Source organism: Bos javanicus, chromosome X (genome assembly GCF_032452875.1).
Source record: "Bos javanicus breed banteng chromosome X, ARS-OSU_banteng_1.0, whole genome shotgun sequence".
NCBI classification, from domain to species: domain Eukaryota; kingdom Metazoa; phylum Chordata; class Mammalia; order Artiodactyla; family Bovidae; genus Bos; species Bos javanicus.
Genome location: NC_083897.1, coordinates 4,761,440 through 4,778,856, shown reverse-complemented (window position 1 = coordinate 4,778,856; position 17,417 = coordinate 4,761,440). Strand labels below are relative to the sequence as shown.

Here is a 17,417-nt window from a genome sequence, read left to right as displayed (position 1 = left end):
GGACCACCAGAGAAGTCCCCAAAGTAAATATTTAAAAGTTAAATTTTCTTTGTATTAGGAACAAATGAGGATAACTAGAAAGGGAGAAAATACTTCATTCACTGAAATGACTTAAATTATAAAATACTTCATAGTAGATTGGTAATGGGTTAATTTGTTCAGGTTCAGCTACATTTCCCAGAATTCCTTTTCCTTTATGTTCCCAGCTAGGGTGGGACACAGGAGAGATTATTGTGGGGGACTTGGAGGACTGAAGGGAAACAGTAGCCATTTTGTAGCTTGAACACATTGGTTTTTTTCTGCTGACTGACTTCAGTGGCGCAAGACAGCAACTGGGTTTGAAACTGTCCGACCTTCCCCTCAATTCTCCTTTCACTTTTCTGAGTCCTGGGTCAGGTGTGAGAGTTTAGTTTTGTGACAGTGTCTTGGCCTCTACAAGATACACATTCCATTAAGGTCAGAGGAAACAAGAACTGACGTGACACAAGTTTCAGTTCATCCTTGGGAATGCTAGCTCATGCTCGTGAGGTCCACTTTGTTTCTGTTCTTTCCCGTACTTCATATCTACCTCCATCTTGCCTTCCTGACTGTCTGCACTGTGGACTTCAAGTTCCAGCATCAGATGTGAAGATAGGAGCCTTACAGAGACTTCTTAACTAGTTCTCATAATTGTGTAAGGTAAAATCTCTATAACGAATGCCTTAAAAACACACATACACTCACATGCACACTCACATGTGTGCACATGTACACATACACGCAGAGTAGTCCTACTACTTTAATGGAAGCCTGACTGAAATACTTTGAAATAAAATTTAACAAAAAAGGAGATAGATTTTTGCTACCGGCCAAGATGGTACAGTAGAGACTGGATTTACTCTCTTATTACAAAAAGATTACTACATTTTTACAAATGGACACCAGATATGAAATAACAGTTTTCAAGTCACTGGACCTTAAGTAATGAAGGACAGTGATTCCTCAGAAATGGGAAACAAATGAGGTGATCCCTATGTTTGCTCAGCATACTGTCTGGAAAGAGTTTCCAGGACATACTATGAGGAGAGGGAATCAGGTAGAAGCAGAAAAACTCCATGAGTTGAGGAGAGGGAGTGAAGAATCTGGGGGACACTAAGGCAGCCAGTATTTGCAAGACAGAGTAAGACTGCTGCTGCTGCTGCTGCTGCTAAGTCATTTCAGTCATGTCCTATTCTGTGCAACCCCATAGACGGCAGCCCACCAGGCTCCCCCCTCCCTGGGATTCTCCAGGCAAGAACACTGGAGTGGGTTGCCATGTCTTTATCCAATGCATGAAAGTGAAAAGTGAAAGTGAAGTCGCTCAGTCGTGTCCAACTCTTAGCAACTGCATGGACTGCAGCCCACCAGGCTCCTCCATCCATGGGATTCTCCAGGCAAGAGCAAGACTATATACATATATATATGTATATAACTTCAGAGACCTTCAGAGAGTCCTCTCAAGTATTGATGTGCTCACATGTGAAAAAACTACTCAAAGCTAAGGAATTAATCACAAAAAAGGATTAGAACACAAATAGACATGGAAATAGTGCCTGTTCCCTTAGCCAGACTGGTAGTAATCTCACAATTCATGCAACATTGGGTAGAATACTGAGGTTCTGGCCTAGGTGGTGGAGGATATTTAGACTCAAACTGAACACTGCTCTCAACCCACCTAAAATATCATAAAAGCAAGCTCCTAAAGGATTTAACTGTTTCCATGTAATAACTTAAGTGTCTCTGAGGAAAAAGCTTCAATAATTGTAGGATTACAGAGACAACTAGTACTCACCAAGTTAAAATTCTCAGTGTTGGTTATCTAATAAAAAATGGCTAGGCATGCAAAGAAGCAGGAAAACTTAAGTCATAATGAGATGAAAAAAAAAATCAACCCATCAAAAGCAGCCCCAAAACAACTGAGATGTTGGAATTAGCAGACAAGGGCATTAAAACAGTTGTTATAGCTACTAAAATTGTTATAACTATAACTCTGTATGTTCAAAAGTCGTGAAGACATGTATAATATAAAAAGACAGAAATAAAATCTATGAAATTGAGAACTATGCAATTTGAAATAAAAATATACTGAATGGGACTAACAGTAAATTAGACATTGAAGAAGAAAAAAATAGTAAACTTGAAAATATAGCAATGGAAACTATCCAAAATGACACACTCAGAAGAAAAAGCATCCAAAAAAATGAACAAAGCATCACTGAGCTATGGTAAAACTGTATTTGTGTAATTGGAGTTCTCAAAGGGAGTACAGAAAATGGTTAAAAACTTTCCAAAAGTTCATGAAAGCTATGAACCCACAGATCCAAGAAGCTCAAAGAACCTCAAGCACACAAAATATTAAAGAACACTACACCAAGGCATATATGATTAAATTTGTTCATGAGTGAGAGAGAAAATCTTTTTTTTTTCATCCCACTTTGCAGCTCGCAGGAAGGATCTTAGTTCCCTGATCATGGTTTCAACCGGAGTGTTGTCACAACAGTGAAAGTACTGAGCTGTAACCACTGGACCACTAGGGAATTCCCTGAGAAAATCTTAAAAGCAACCAGAACAAGGCATGTTACATAAAAGGATGATAGTAAATTTCATATCAGAAATTATGTAAGATGACAGAGGAGCAAAACCTTTAAAGTCTTGAAATTAAAAAATGATTGTCAACCTAGAATTTTGCCCAGTGAAAATATTGTTAAAAAACAATTTTTACTCAGTAAAAATTAAAGATCTTATTGGCTTTATTCAGTGATCCATGAATCGGACAGCATCCCATCTAGTAGAAAGGCATTTCCAGGAACTGTACAAAATGAAAGATTTTTATAGGCAAAAGGGAACAAGAGCAAGGAAATTATGCTAGAAGATTCACTGTGGCAAGGTCACTCCTTTAGGGGATGGCAGGGGTCTATCAGAGAAATTGCCTTACTAGTAGTGATCAGGTAATTCCTGACTGATTGGTTTAAGATTCCATTTTTGGGAAAGCTGAAACTGTAGTTAAGTTTTGTTTGGTGATGTGAGACTTAGCATAAGTGACTCCATTTGTGACCCATTGTCTTATTTTTAACAATATCAAGAAAGAAAGTGAAATACTTATTCAGATATACAAAACTGAAATAAGGCATTATTAGCTGACTCATACTGTAAGTGTTAAAGGGATTTCTTCAGGCAGAAGGAAAATGATAAGATGGAAATGTAGATTTCTACAAAGGAATAAAGAACACTAGAAATTATTACAATGAGATATACATATATATGATTTTTTCTTATTATTTAAATCCTTAAGATAAAATTGACTTAAAATAATATTAACAATCTAGTGTAGATAAAGCAACCCTAAAATAACAATAGAGAGCAAATGCTGATAAAACCAACAAAGGCAAGAGTGAGATAATAATCAATATGCAGTTCATCAAAAATAAGGCAAAAAGAGGAGAAAAAGAATAAATGGGGCACATACACCACTGAAGTTGTACCCCAATTAAGTCAGAGGTTCTCAAGAGAGTGGACTTAAAACCAAGGCCCAATTAGAAGTTGCCTGCAAGAAACACACTTTAAATATAAAAACGCAAATAATTTAAAAGTAAAAGAATGGATTTAGCAATGATTTCTTGGATTTGCCACCAAAAAATGCAGGCATCAAATTTTTAAAAATATATAAATTGCACTATGTCAAAATTTAAAACATCTTTGCATTAAAGGACACAATCTTTGCATTAAAGGACACATTAAAAACACAGATTGAAAAGGAATCCTCATGGAAAGGGAGAAATATTTATAAATCTGATAAGGGGTTAATATGCAGAATATATAATGAACTTCTACAACTGAATGATTTAGAAAACCTGATTTAAAATACGGGCAAAGGTAACAAGATGGTGGACTAGGAAGTTACAGACCCTCCTTTCCCCACAGAGACACTGAGTTACACTGAGTTAACAGTAATACACAGACCAGAATACCTCTGTGAAAACTCTAGAGACCAGCGGAGAAGCTACAGCAACTAGGCCCTTATAAAACCAGGAGGGATTCCAGTGAAAGAGTAGGAAAATTCATGCATTTTGGTTACTCGTTCATGTCACTCCCTCTGTGTAGCATAGTACAGAGTAACCTGGAGGAAAACCTCCAAACCAGAGCACCTCCCCCCAGAAGGAATAAAAAAGGAACATATGTCCAACATTCTGACTTGTTTGGGACTGCCAGAGGGACTAGTTTCTGTCTTGTCTCATTCAGAACACTGATGGGACCAGCACCACGGTTTGGAAGCCACTGAGAGCAGGTTTGGGCTTCTCAGGTGGAGCTAGTGGTAAAGAACCTGCCTGCAAATGCAGGAGACATAAAAGATGTGGGTTCGATCCCTGGACTGGGAAGATCCCCTGGAGGCGGCATGGCAACCCACTTAAGTATTCTTGTGCGGAGAATCACATAGACAGGGGAGCCTGGAGGCCAAAGTCCATAGGGTCGCAAAGAGTCAGACAGGAATGCATGAAAATAGATTTGAAAGTCACTGAGAATAAAGACGGAGAAGTCAATGGCACCCCACTCCAGTACTCTTGCTTGGCAAATCCCATGGACGGAGGAACCTGGTAGGCTGCAGTCCATGGGGTCGCTAAGAGTTGGACACGACTGACCGACTTCACTTTCACGTTTCACTTTCATGCACTGGAGAATGAAATGGCAACCCACTCCAGTGTTCTTGCCTGGAGAATCCAAGGGACGGGAGAGCCTGGTGGGCTGCCGTCTCGGGTCGCATAGAATCGGACACGACTGAAGTGACAGCAGCAGGAGTATAGAATTAAGAGCATGTTAGGACTGTAGTTCTGCAAGCAGACACCAGGGAGAGCAAGAGATCGGAAAAGGTTTGAGAGGTTTCAGAACTTTGAGCAGCGAAGCTTGGAGAACGTCTTCCCTTGCAAGAAGCTAGCGCTTAAAAATTGGGAGAAGTGGTTGTTTTTCAAATGCCCAAAGCCCAGCAAAAAATTACAAGAAACAGAGAAACATGGCCCAATCAACGGAACAAAATAAAACTCTAGGCATCAACCCTAATGAAACACAGATCTATGATCTGCCTCACACTCATTAGCATGGCTACTATCACAAAACATAAAATAACATGATGATAAGGGCGTGGAGAAATTGGAACCTTTGTGTACTGTTGAAGGGGCTGTAAAATGGTGCAACTGCTATGGAAAATTATACGGATGTTCCTTTAAAAATTAAAAATAGAACTACCATATGATCCAACAGTCCCACTTCTGGGTGTGCACCCCAAAGAATTGAAAGCAGAGTCTTGATATTTGTTCACCCATGTTCATAGGACCATTATCCATAATGGCCAAAAGGTAGAAACAGCCCAAATATTCATCAACATATGAATGGGTTAACAAAATGTGGAATATGCATACAATGGAATATTCAGTTCAGTTCAGTCGCTCTGTCATGTCCGACTCTTTGCGACCCCATGAATCACAGCATGCCAGGCCTCCCTGTCCATCACCAACTCCTGGAGTTCACTCAGACTTACATCCATCGAGTCGGTGATGCCATCCAGCCATCTCATCCTCTGTCATCCCCTTCTCCTCCTGCCCCTAATCCCTCCCAGCATCAGAGTGTCTTGTGCAATGAGTCAACTCTTCGCATGAGCTGGCCAAAGTACTGGAGTTTCAGCTTTAGCATCATTCCTTTCAAAGAACACCCAGGGCTGATCTCCTTCAGAATGGACTGGTTGGATCTCTTTGCAGTCCAAGACACTCTCAAGAGTCTTCTCCAACACCACAGTTCAAAAGCATCAATTCTTTGGCACTCAGCCTTCTTCACACTTCAACTCTCACATCCATACATGACCACTGGAAAAACCATAGCCTTGACTAGACGGAGCTTTGTTGGCAAAGTAATGTCTCTGCTTTTGAATATGCTATCTAGGTTGGTCATAACTTTCCTTCCAAGGAGTAAGCGTCTTTTAATTTCATGGCTGCAGTCACCATCTGCAGTGATTTTGGAGCCCCCCAAAAATAAAGTCTAACACTGTTTCCCCATCTATTATTATTCAGCCTTAAAAGGGAGGAAATTCTGTCATATGTTACAACATGGATGAACCTTGAGGACACTATGCTAGGTGAAATAAGCCGGCCACATGAAGACAAATACTGTATAATTCCACTTATATGAGGTATCTAAATTCATAGAGACAAAGTAGAATGTTTGTTAACCAGAGGCTGGGAGGAAGGGGAAAAGAAGAGTTGCTGTTTAATGGGTACAAAGTTTCAGATTTGTAAGATTAAAAAGTTTTGGAGATCTGTTTCACAAAAATGTGAATTCACTGAACAGTACTGGACTCTACACTTAAAAATAGTTAAGATAGCAAATTTTATGTTGTGTATATATTTTTTTTGGCCACAAAAAGTATCCTAAAGGAATAATCAGAACTGCGCAAAGGGATTTTAGCACAAGAATGTTCATTGATATTTATAATTTTTAATATCAAGGAAAAATAAGTAACAACCTTAATGCACAATTTGGAATTGATTAAATAAATTTTGATGCATCCATACTCTGGATAGTACATAATGCTATTTAGCTATTAAAAGTCATGTTAAGAACAAAAAAATGATACATGTTAAAGCAAACTAATAGTTATAACAATGAAGTGTGGTGTTTATAACATACATAGAAGAAAAATGTATGATAAATAGCACAAAGATGAAATGGAAGTTAATTGTTGTAAAGTTCCTATACTATACATGAATTGGTATAATATGACTTGAAGGTAGAGAGTGATAAATTAAGGATTTCTACAATGAAACCCTAAAGCAATGTCTAAAAACACACACACAAGAAATAAATGAAGCAATAATAGCTAATAAGTCAATAAAGTAGAATCATTTTAAAAACAATTAATTCCAATGGAAGACAGAAAAACAAGAAAGGGAGAACAATAAACAGATGGGACCAACAGAAAACAAATGGCAAGATAGTAGATTTAAATACAACCAAATTAATAATCACATAGTATATAAATGGTCTAAACAACTCAAATGGTAGAGGTTGTCAGTATAAAATATATGATAACTACATAATTAAATATATAATAATTTTTTTCTTATTACTGAAATCTCTTTAAAAATAGTTTACTGTTTAAATAAAATAATAACAATGTGTTGAGCAGCTTATGATATATGAATCAGTAAAATGTATGATAACAGCAGAAAAACCCACAGGGGAGAAGTTGAACATATGGTTCTGTGGTAAGGTTCATATACAATATGTAAAGTGGTATGATATAACTTAAAGGTAGATAATGATGTTAAAGATATATACTCTAAACCAGTGGTTCTCAATCAGGGGTGATTTTGACCCCTGGAAGACATTTTGGAATGTCTGGAGACATTTTTGGTTTCCGCAACTGAAGAGGGTACTACTGATGTACACTGGGTAGAGGCCAGCGATGCTGCCAAACATTCCAAATGCACAGGATGGTCCCTGAAATGAAGAATTACGTGGACCAAAAATTCAACAATTTTGAGATTGAGAAAACCTGCTATAAACTCTAAAGCAACCATTGAAATAGAATCTTTCTTGCAGAAATTGACAGGCAGGTCAAAAAATTTACATGGAAATTAAAGGTATGCAGAAAAGCTAAAAAAAAAAAAATTTTTTTAAAGAAGAACAAAGTTGGAAGACTCACACTTCCTGAGTTCACAACTTGCTCCAAAGATTTTGGCAAATCTTGTATTTGATAAAGGTGTATAAATAACCCTAACAAATGGAGAGTAGAAAGACAACCAAACTAAAAATGAGCACAGGATCTAAATAGACACCTCTCCAAAGAAAATATACAAATGGCCAATGAGCAGAAGAAAAAAAATGCTCTCTGTCCTTAGTCATCAGGGAAATGCAAAATACAAGTCAAAACCACGATAAGGGGACTTCTCTGGTGGTTCAGTGGCTAAGACTTCGAGCTCCTAATGCAGGGGGCCTGGGTTCGATTCCTGGTAAGGAAACTAGATCCCACATTCTGCAACTAAGACCCAGAGCAGCTGAAGAAATATATATTTTAAAAAAACATGATAAGATGCCACTGCACTCCCAGTGGGATGGCTATAATAAGAAAAAAATAATAAAAGTGTTGGCAAGGATATAAAGAAGTTGGAACCCTCATACTTTGCTGGTGGGACTGTAAAATGGTGCAACTGCTTTGGAAATCAGTCTGACAGTTCCTCAAAAAGTTAAACATAAAATTACCATATGACCCAGAAATTTCTCTTCCTCTATATATAGATGGATAAATGGATAGATAGATAGATAGATAAGTGATATGTGGATAGATATTCTCATCCCTATTAAAAGACGCTCTCCATTCCCCTTCCTTCCAGCCCTTGGCAACCACAGATGTATTGTATCTTTATGGATTTGCCTATTCTGGATACATCATATAAATGGAATCAAGCATGTGACCTTTTGTTTGGCTCTTTTAGCATAATGTTTTGAGATTCATCCATGCTGTGGCATGGATCAGTATTTCATTCCTTTTATGCCTGAATAATATTCCACTGTATAGATACGTTATATTTTGTTTATCCATTCATTAGTTGGTGGACATTGGGGTTATTTCCATTATATATTATTCCAACAATATTATGTAGTTTTCAGTGTGTAAGTCTTACACTTGTTTTGTTAATCTGTTCCTAAATATTTTATTCTTTTTTATTCTATTATAAATGGAATTGTTATGTCAATTTCATTTTTAAATTGTTCACCACTAGTGCAGAGAAAGACAATCAATTTTTTTGTGCTGATATTTTATCTCACAACCCTAGTGAACTTATTCTCTAGCTGTCATAGTCTTTTAATAGATTCCTTGGATTTTCTATATACAAGATGATGTCATCAGTCAGAGGATTGGAGGGGAGGGAAAGGATGTTACCCTCATCCTGCATGTTACTTGTGAACAAATTTGTTCTGATGCAAGTCAAATACTTTTATGATTCAAGTTATTAATAACTATTTTATGAAGATTGTATCAGTCTATTCTGAGAAGAAAACGTTTTATGGAAGCCAGACTTTGAATGCAGATTTAAATTATGGAATTCTCTTTGGTAAAGACAAAGTAGAATAAATCAAGACGGTTTCTTTCTCTTTCCACCTTGCTTTTTTTCTAAGCCAAAGGTGTTGACAAAATGCCAGAGTAGAGTGAAAGGACTGTCTTTGGAGACCTTAATGTTAAAATTTTGAAAAGATTTTAGTTTGAAAGTACAAGAACAACCATAAGTAGATGTAGGATTTGACAGGACACTGACAAAATGCAGTGGACAGCTATTCTATCTTCCACTCGTTCACCTTTCTTTGGTAAAATCACTTCAGTTTTCCTCAGGAGGATCACCTCTCCCTGACTTTCATTCCAGGCAAGCTGAGTGGTATTGATATCATCCCAAGCTCCAGGGCTGGGCATGTGACTCAAGCCTGGCCAACTAAAGAAGTTTCTCCTTGTGGCCACAGAGGTAGGTTCAGGGATGGACACAGAATCCAATTCAAGCCAATGAGAGACTCAGAATTTTTATTTGAACTATCAGGGAAGAGAACCTACCTTTTCAAAGGGAAAGTGTAAGTGATAAGTTGCTCAGTTGTGCCAGACTCTTTGCGACCCCATGGACTGTATAGCCCGCCAAGCTCCTCTGTCCATGGGATTCCCCAGGCAAGAATACTGGAGTGGGTAGCCATGCCCTTCTCCAGGGGATCTTCCCTACCCAGGGATCGAACTTGGGTCTCCCAAATTGTGGGCAGATTCTTCACCGTTTGAGCCACCAGGGAAGCCTTTCGAAGGAAAATTAGCCTTTGAGAACATAGGCCTGATAGTGCTGGCAGCCATTGTACATATCTTGATTTGTGGAGCCTGGAAATGAAGCCAACGTGATGGAAAGCAGTATAGAGAGATGGAGAAAGACTGGTTCTTAATGACATAGAGTTCCAAGACTTGGCTATGCCTCAAACCAAAGTAACCAGAACCTGGATTTTTTAGTTATATGATTCAGTAAATTTCTTTTTATCCTCAAGTCTATTTGAGATCGTTTTTATTCATTTGTTTTGTGACTTACAAGCAAAAGAGTTTTAAATGACATACTAAAGGATACCAGATTAGGAAAGTATGAAGGAGGAAATTGGAAAAGGGAATGAATATTAAAGAACAGAGAAAAGAGTTTCTATCATGGGAAAGCCTACTGCCTCTGACCCCAAAGCTGTGGAGCAGAGTATGCATGAAGACAAAATGCCCTGGTCACTGGAGTCGGTTCAGTAGATGGTTCTAGCACTCTACCAGACTCCCAGGAGTCTGTGCTCAGAATCTCAAAATCTTGGTGTCTGCACTAGATGTTTTGTGTTTGACGCTCCAAAAGTAGTCCCCCCTCCCCTTTCCACCCTGCCTTCTTCCTTGGGAGACTGACCTGTATGGACCACACCAGAGGGCTTACTTGCCCTCTGATTTTGGTTGGGTTTGGGCAATGAGAATTACCAGCAGGAGATCAGAAGGAGGGAGGAAGATTAAGTCAAGGTATTTATTCTCCTGTTTCCCTACCTACTAGGTCACCTTGAGATAGCTTAGTTCTCCAGCAAGGTCTCCACTTCTCTCAAGGTGGTCAGCTGTACCCTACTCAGTCCTTCTGGGTTTTGGAAACCACTTCCTAACCCCATCCCTTAGGGCCTAGGGAAGGTTAAGAGTTTAGCTTGAACTAGCCTGGGTTATTGTGCTATTCTTTATGGTTCCCTACATTGACACATTTATAATTAATCTCTTTGTAAATAAATCCTCTACCAATTATTCTATTTTGTCAACATGCTGTCTATTTCTTATTGGAATCCTAACTGATGCTACAGCTAATCAGGGGCCTGCAGAGAAGTATATCTTGAATACAGGGCTGTCAGATTGAGAGCCTACCACATCCTTCTTAAAGCTTTTCGATCCCTCTATCAGCTTTTCTTCTTTCCTAGCCTACAACTAAAGAACTGTGTGAAGTAGGCAGGGCTGTTCTGCATTTCAACTCCATTTTCCTTGCCCTTTGCCTCCATCTGTCCTAGCCCCCCTCAAACCCCTCAGTGCATACACAGACACCCAAAATTATTTTCTACCTGGATAAAATCACACTGTAAATCACACTTCTGCATGATTTGGTTAAACTGCTTTATCATGTTTGAAGTTAGTAAGGAAACAGGACTCTAACACAGAACCTAGATGGGGGAAATACATTGGGATCATAGACCGCCCCCCAGTCAAACCATATCTGCCTATTAGACCTTAGCCCAGGGCAGCTTGCAAAGAAAGAAGGGGTTCCTACTGCAGCCTAGCCTCTGACTCAAACAAGGGAATGGAAATATTTCTGTCTTTAGCTGCAATCACCACTAGAGATTTGCTCTGGGAGACAGTCTGTGGTCAGATGTGCCCTGAAGTCACTTAACTTGCAGTTTCTCTTTGAATTTCTGTTCCTTTTCCCTGCCTCAAAGTTTCTCGTCGCGTTCTTCTCCTGTGCAAACAAACAGAATAATTTATACCAGAAACTCAACCTTGATGAAGAAAGGCAGTTTACTCTGACAAAATAGTCTTCCAAGAAACTGGAGCATGAATGTTGCAAAAGGAAAAACGCTTAGAAATGGAACAACTTTTAGTTTCATTCTCCTGTGGCCGAATCCCAAGAGTCAGGAAAAAAAGGTGGGAAGGGGAAGAAAAAACAGTTTTAAACTAATACGCTGTCAGTTGTCAAGTTTTCCACCCACATGTCTGCCCAATATTCCTGTGGGGAAATCAGTGGTACAGTTTAGAAAGAGGAAATCATACACTCCTTTTTTATTTTAATTTATTGCTGTCAACATCTCCCCAAGACAATATTAATGTTTTCTACATGAAGATTCCCAGCAAACAAATGCCTAAGAAAGGTAACGTTAGAATAATAATTTCAAGGGCTAAGAAGTAAAAAATCCTAAGTCTAGCATGGACAAAAATCATGAAGGCATTTGGAAGTAGTATTTCTCATTGACAATCAAGTAAAACCAAGCGCAGTGCAACAGATGGTGTACAAATCAAATCCTGATACAGCACCATTTAGGGGACTATTTAAATTAGTCCACTGGAAGTTTCTTCAATTGTTAGAATCCAGTTGTAATAAATATAATATCCAGTTCTGTATAATAAAGCTATTTTTAAATGTCCTGGCTGACATCCCCAAGTATCCTACTTCTATTCAATATTGCTTTCAAACTGTGGAAATGATGGATTCCGTTGAATGAGAAATACTGTATGACAAAAGATTCATAATTCCTTGTCTGTTTAATAGTCAACGTATTTAACAGGATAATGTATTATGTATAATATATAGCACCAGTTGAATTCCTGTGAAATGTTAACTATTCTAACTCAAATTTGACATATGTTTTAAAATGTCTGGGATATCTATCATTCATTGATTTTTTAAAAGATGGTACTTCCTGGTAAGCAGCAGCTCAGAGTAGAAAGAGCACTGGACCTGGAGTCAGATGCAATGCTGGTTGTTTGCACTAAACGCTCTCTAAGTTCCTTTCCAGATCTACTGTTCTATTATCTGTTACTACTAAATCTTGAGACTTTGATCATTTGAGCTCATTGTTTTCAAGTTGTTATCTTCAAGTTGGTTTCTTTTTAAAGGTTAGTTTTGAAAGTCGAATTTGGTAAGGAAAGGAGTTGAGGGGAGACAGTTTCGTTGTTTTTTGTGTTTTCCACAGGTCTGCTGTTGCATGTCTTTGAATCACTTGTTAATAGCAGTCAGCCCCCCTTTACTGTCACTAAGAGTTGGAAAGGTGTGTGGGAAGGAGATTCCAAAGAGCAGCAGCAGTCCTTTCTGCCATAAGCCAAGAGAGAAGCAGTACCTGAGAGACCAGATTGCTGTGATATGTTTACATAAGTGGCTCAAATTCCCATGATTAAATACCGTGGACTTTCTTAAGAGAGTTCACTTAAGCAAATGTTGCTTTTGTTCTCAGATTTCCTTCTTCACCAACCCACTTATATTTACAGCTCCACATCAGTGTCTGACAAGTAGAAATCACAAGCCTAAAATGTCCAGAATTGATCTCAACATCTTCCTCTCCATTCCTGCTTCACTCATGTATTCCCAGTCTTAATCGACAGTATCACCATCCCAGGGGTTCTTGCCAAGCTCAGAACCTTAGTGTCATTCTTGATTCCTTCTCCCTCACTGCCCATTCCCCAGTCTTGTCCCTCTGCAATGCACCCTTCACGATGTGGCTGCCAAAGTGCTCTTTCTGAAAAGTAAGTATGATCACAAAGCTTCCCTGCATAAAATGCTTTTGTTTGTTGTTGTTTAGTCACTCAGTCGTGTCTGACTCTTTGTGACCCCATGGACTGTAGCCCGCCAGGCTCCTCTGTCCATGGAATTTTTCAGGCAAGAATACTGGAGTGGGTTGCCATTTCCTTCTCCAGGGGATCTTCCCCACCCAGGGATTGAACCCGTGTCTCCTACGTGTCTTCTGCTTAGCAGGTGGATTCTTTACTACTGAGCCACCTGGGAAGCCCATAACATGCTTTAATGACTCCTTTTCTCCTACTGGACGAAACTCCAAGGCCTCTTTCAGTACCTGTATGCCTTTCTAGCCCAGTCCACTGCCCCTCCCTGCCGTTGCTCTGAGCCCTTTACATTCAAGTTACATGAGCTGCTCACAGTTACCCAAACACAGTTGCATGTGAAACTTCCTCTGCTACTTTCTCAGCTTGAGTTATTTTTCCTCGTGTTCCCATAGCATTCCCACATACTAATATTAAAACTCTTGTCACACTATATTGTAGTTACTTCTTTACTTGTTTGTTTTCACTACCAAACTGTCAGTTCCCTGTTTTGGGAGAAGGTAAACATTGTAGAGGAGATTCCGACTCTGGATATTTCCAGGTGGCCTTTAAGCTTGCTTTGGACCCTGAGACACTATACTCTTCTCTGACACTCTCTTTTTCTCCTGGTCCCAGCCCTCCCCCTAGTAGAGACAAGCAGCGGAATGGTCATATGGCCAAAGATAAGACAAAGCAGCCTGGCTGATCCACAACCTGGATAAACATCTGCCTCGTACCATTTTTTTTAAGAAAATGAAAAGCTGGCTAATGGGACTTGAATATAGGGTGGCCTGGCAGGAGATTTCTGTCTTACCATGTATCAGTCAGGAGACCCTGACTTCAATCCCCAAAGGTGTAGCAGAGGGTGTGAGGGTGGTCAACACATCCATCCCTGAGGTCTCAAAAGAACATCACACTACTGTCAGACAAATAGCCCAAGAAGAATTCGGTGGTGGAGATCATCCTTGCCTTTTCCTTTGCCTGAAGCTGAGACAACCTTTCTGCGGGAACATTTGCCTTTGGATGACTACACCATAAAGCAAGGAATCTAATAACAGTCACATCCACGTGGTAGGTGTTCTCCCCAGTTGCACTGGGCCTCACCTCCCCAAAGAAGTCATAGGGAAGGTCTATGTTCTGCTCTATCCCAGAACAGCATCCAGTTATCAGTGACTTCTGTTCCAGTTGGAGATAACCCAGTTGGTGAAGCAGTATTTAGTTGCCCAGGAAAGCCTATTTCACAAGCAGCCTTGGATACAGACTCCCTGGGCATGATGGCCCTAGGTGTATTCTGGATTGGTCTGCTTGGTGATTCTCAGGGCAGGACCTTGCCAGGCAGGTTAACAAAAAGGGTTAGTTATCAGCCTGGTTGGGAGGAATCTCACCTCTAAAAACAACACATTTTTAGAAAATATGATGAATTTATAATCATTACAGAAATTGTCCTTCATGGCTACTGTGAATTTTATCAGATACTATGTTTACACTACGATGAGACTTCTAGCAGCAAGTATGGGTTTTGGTTTTAAGTGGGGGAAAAGGAAACAAATATAATCTATTTGTCATCAGGAGAGACTACCTTTAAAAATCAAATAGTTCCCACAATGCCATTTTGTACATATGTCAAAGGCAAGGAAAAATGGTCTACTGTCTCAGGTGTCCATCTGGCTGTGTCCTGATTGAAGAAGAGAATTCAGGTGCTACCAGGGTAACATGAAATAAAACAGAAACAGAACTGGTGGGAGTGGCCCCCCGAAGTTCTTAGGTTTCTATGTTTAGAGTAAAGATTACCCTACCCACAAAACGATCATTGATGACGTCATTTATGATGCCTTTGCCCTTCAGTTGGCACTGCACAGGCACCGCTTGGTTCTTCACTACATCTGTAAAGTGCATTGCCACCAGCGGGGAGGTGTAGTTAACCTGTAGGTGGAAGAACAATGAATTCTAAGTGGGAGGAGGGGCGGGGTTGTGGGGAAGGATAGCAGGATGGATGTGATTGGATGCTCAGTGCAGGATGGAATAACCTCCACAAAGGGAACTGTGTAAATCCCATGATGCCAAGTCACAGGTGGCTGAAGCAACTGAGATGCTCTCTCTGCCCTGGGACTTGGGGGAAATTACACGTTTCTCTCATAAGTCAATGTCAGTTGTCTGACTGTCCTCTGGGGAGAAGCAGTTCTAACTCAGCATGATATGGTTTTCTGGGTATCAGACCATGAATCAAACCAGAACTAGTATTTATTAAGTCTCCATGCTGGTGTTGAAGCCTTCACTGCCCCAAGACGCCAAGCAGGAGAAAAAGGAACCCGATTATTTGGGCATCATTGAGTGCAATGGTTAAGTGATTAGTCTGCTCCTGGCTCTGCCACTAATTGTCTGTATGACCTTGGGCAAGTCACTTCCTCTCTCTGAACCCTCATTTTTCTATCTGTAAACTGAAGGAGTGAGGCCACACCATGTTTGAGATTCCTTCAGATTTGGCAAGGAGTGGTTGGGATAGGAATTGGTGGAGTGAACTCCGGGTCTGGGCCAGCAGCTGTTCACCCCATTGTTATTACTACCTGCTGCTCCCTGATTCTCATTGATCCCAGTCAGCCCTGCCTCTGAGCCCTTTCTGACAGCAAAGACTAAAGGGGAGTACAGACTTACATGAGTCAGTTTGCCATAGTAAGGGTAGTAGCGGAGGTCAAAAGAAGCCGACTCTGGGTAGTAATTGATGGATCGGATGTCGTTTTCATCACCTCTCTGTAAGTAGAAGCAAGTATGTATCAGGTGGTGGGTCCCTGAGTTGGAGCCTGAGCTAAAGGGGCCTGAGGCCCAGGTAGAAACACTGTGTGTCCATCTCAGGAAGACCAGGAAAGCAGAGTGAGGCATAGCTCAGGCCAGACTTATTGCCAGAGGAGTGTTTCCAGGGAGAGACTGGGCTTTGGCTTTGCAGTTCAAAGAATTCTGAATAGAAGGCCCAGACATGGAAGGCTGAAGGTTCTCACTGTAGCTCTGTGCTGGCTCCTAGGAGACTCAGGCGGAAGGGCTCCGAGGGGCTCTAAAGGGCTTGCAGTACCTCGTGTTGCTCTGGCAAGAGGGCCTACCATGCCAGTCCCTCTGCAAAGAATCATACTGGACCTGGCACCCAGCCTTGGACTCTGGAGCCGAGGCAGGTGTAAATTAGAACATGCTCTGTAAATCCCACTCTACAACACCATGCACGTGGTGTGCTCGATTCTGATGGAGGTCAAACCAGGTGCACAGGGACACAGCCTGGACGTGGCTCACCTAAACGCGTGTCTCTGACCACATTCTCTGAGGGGCTTCATTACAGGGGGTGGGGTCAGGAGGATAAGCAAAGGGGGAATGACTAAATAAACAAGTCCACCCTCATTTAACTTCTATGTAGAGTACATCATGTGAAATGCTGGGCTGGATGAAGCACAAGCTGGAATCAAGATTGCCGGGAGAAATATCAATAACCTCAGATATTCAGATGACACCACCCATATGGCAGAAAGCGAACAAGAACTAAAGAGCCTCTTGATGAAAGTGAAAGAGGCGAGTGAACAAGTTGTCTTAAAACTCAACATTCAGAAAACTAAGATCATGGCATCCGGTCTCATCACTTCATGGTAAATAGATGGGGAAACAATGGAAATAGTGAGAGACTTTATTTTCTTAGGCTCCGAAATCACTGCAGATGGTGACTGCAGCCATGAAATTAAAAGATGCTTGCTCCTTGGAAGAAAACCTATGACCGACCTAGATAGCATATTAAAAAGCAGAGACATTACTTTGCCAACAAAGGTCCGTCTGGTCAAAGCTATGGTTTTTCTAGTAGTCATGTACAGATGTTGAGAGTTGGACCATGAAGAAAGCTGAGCACCGAAGAATTGATGCTTTTGAATTGTGGTGTTAGGAGACTCTTGAGAGTCCCTTGGACTGCAAGGAGATCCAACCAGTCCATCCTAAAGGAAATCAGTCCTGAATATTCATTGGAAGGATTGATGCTGAAGCTGAAACTCCAATACTTTGGCCAACT

At 40.4% G+C, this 17,417-nt stretch overlaps 1 protein-coding gene across 7 annotated transcripts in view; it reads right to left on the bottom strand.

Annotated features, from left to right (window-relative positions):
• The window catches only part of ATP1B4 (ATPase Na+/K+ transporting family member beta 4), a 47,445-nt gene that overhangs the window by 14,486 nt on the left and 15,542 nt on the right, over window positions 1-17,417 (bottom strand). For 3 of the 7 annotated variants that reach the window (XM_061408598.1, XM_061408602.1, XM_061408600.1), the window contains exons 7-8: window positions 16,037-16,132; window positions 15,181-15,307 (exon numbers count right to left, since the gene is read on the bottom strand). The exons of 2 other annotated variants lie outside the window; for them this stretch is intronic. In XM_061408598.1, coding sequence (XP_061264582.1) covers window positions 15,181-15,307; window positions 16,037-16,132 — 223 coding nt within the window. Of the gene's footprint in view, window positions 1-11,836; window positions 15,308-16,036; window positions 16,133-17,417 lie in introns of those variants that run through there. 2 more of the 7 variants (XM_061408599.1, XM_061408603.1) reach the window with 1 other exon arrangement.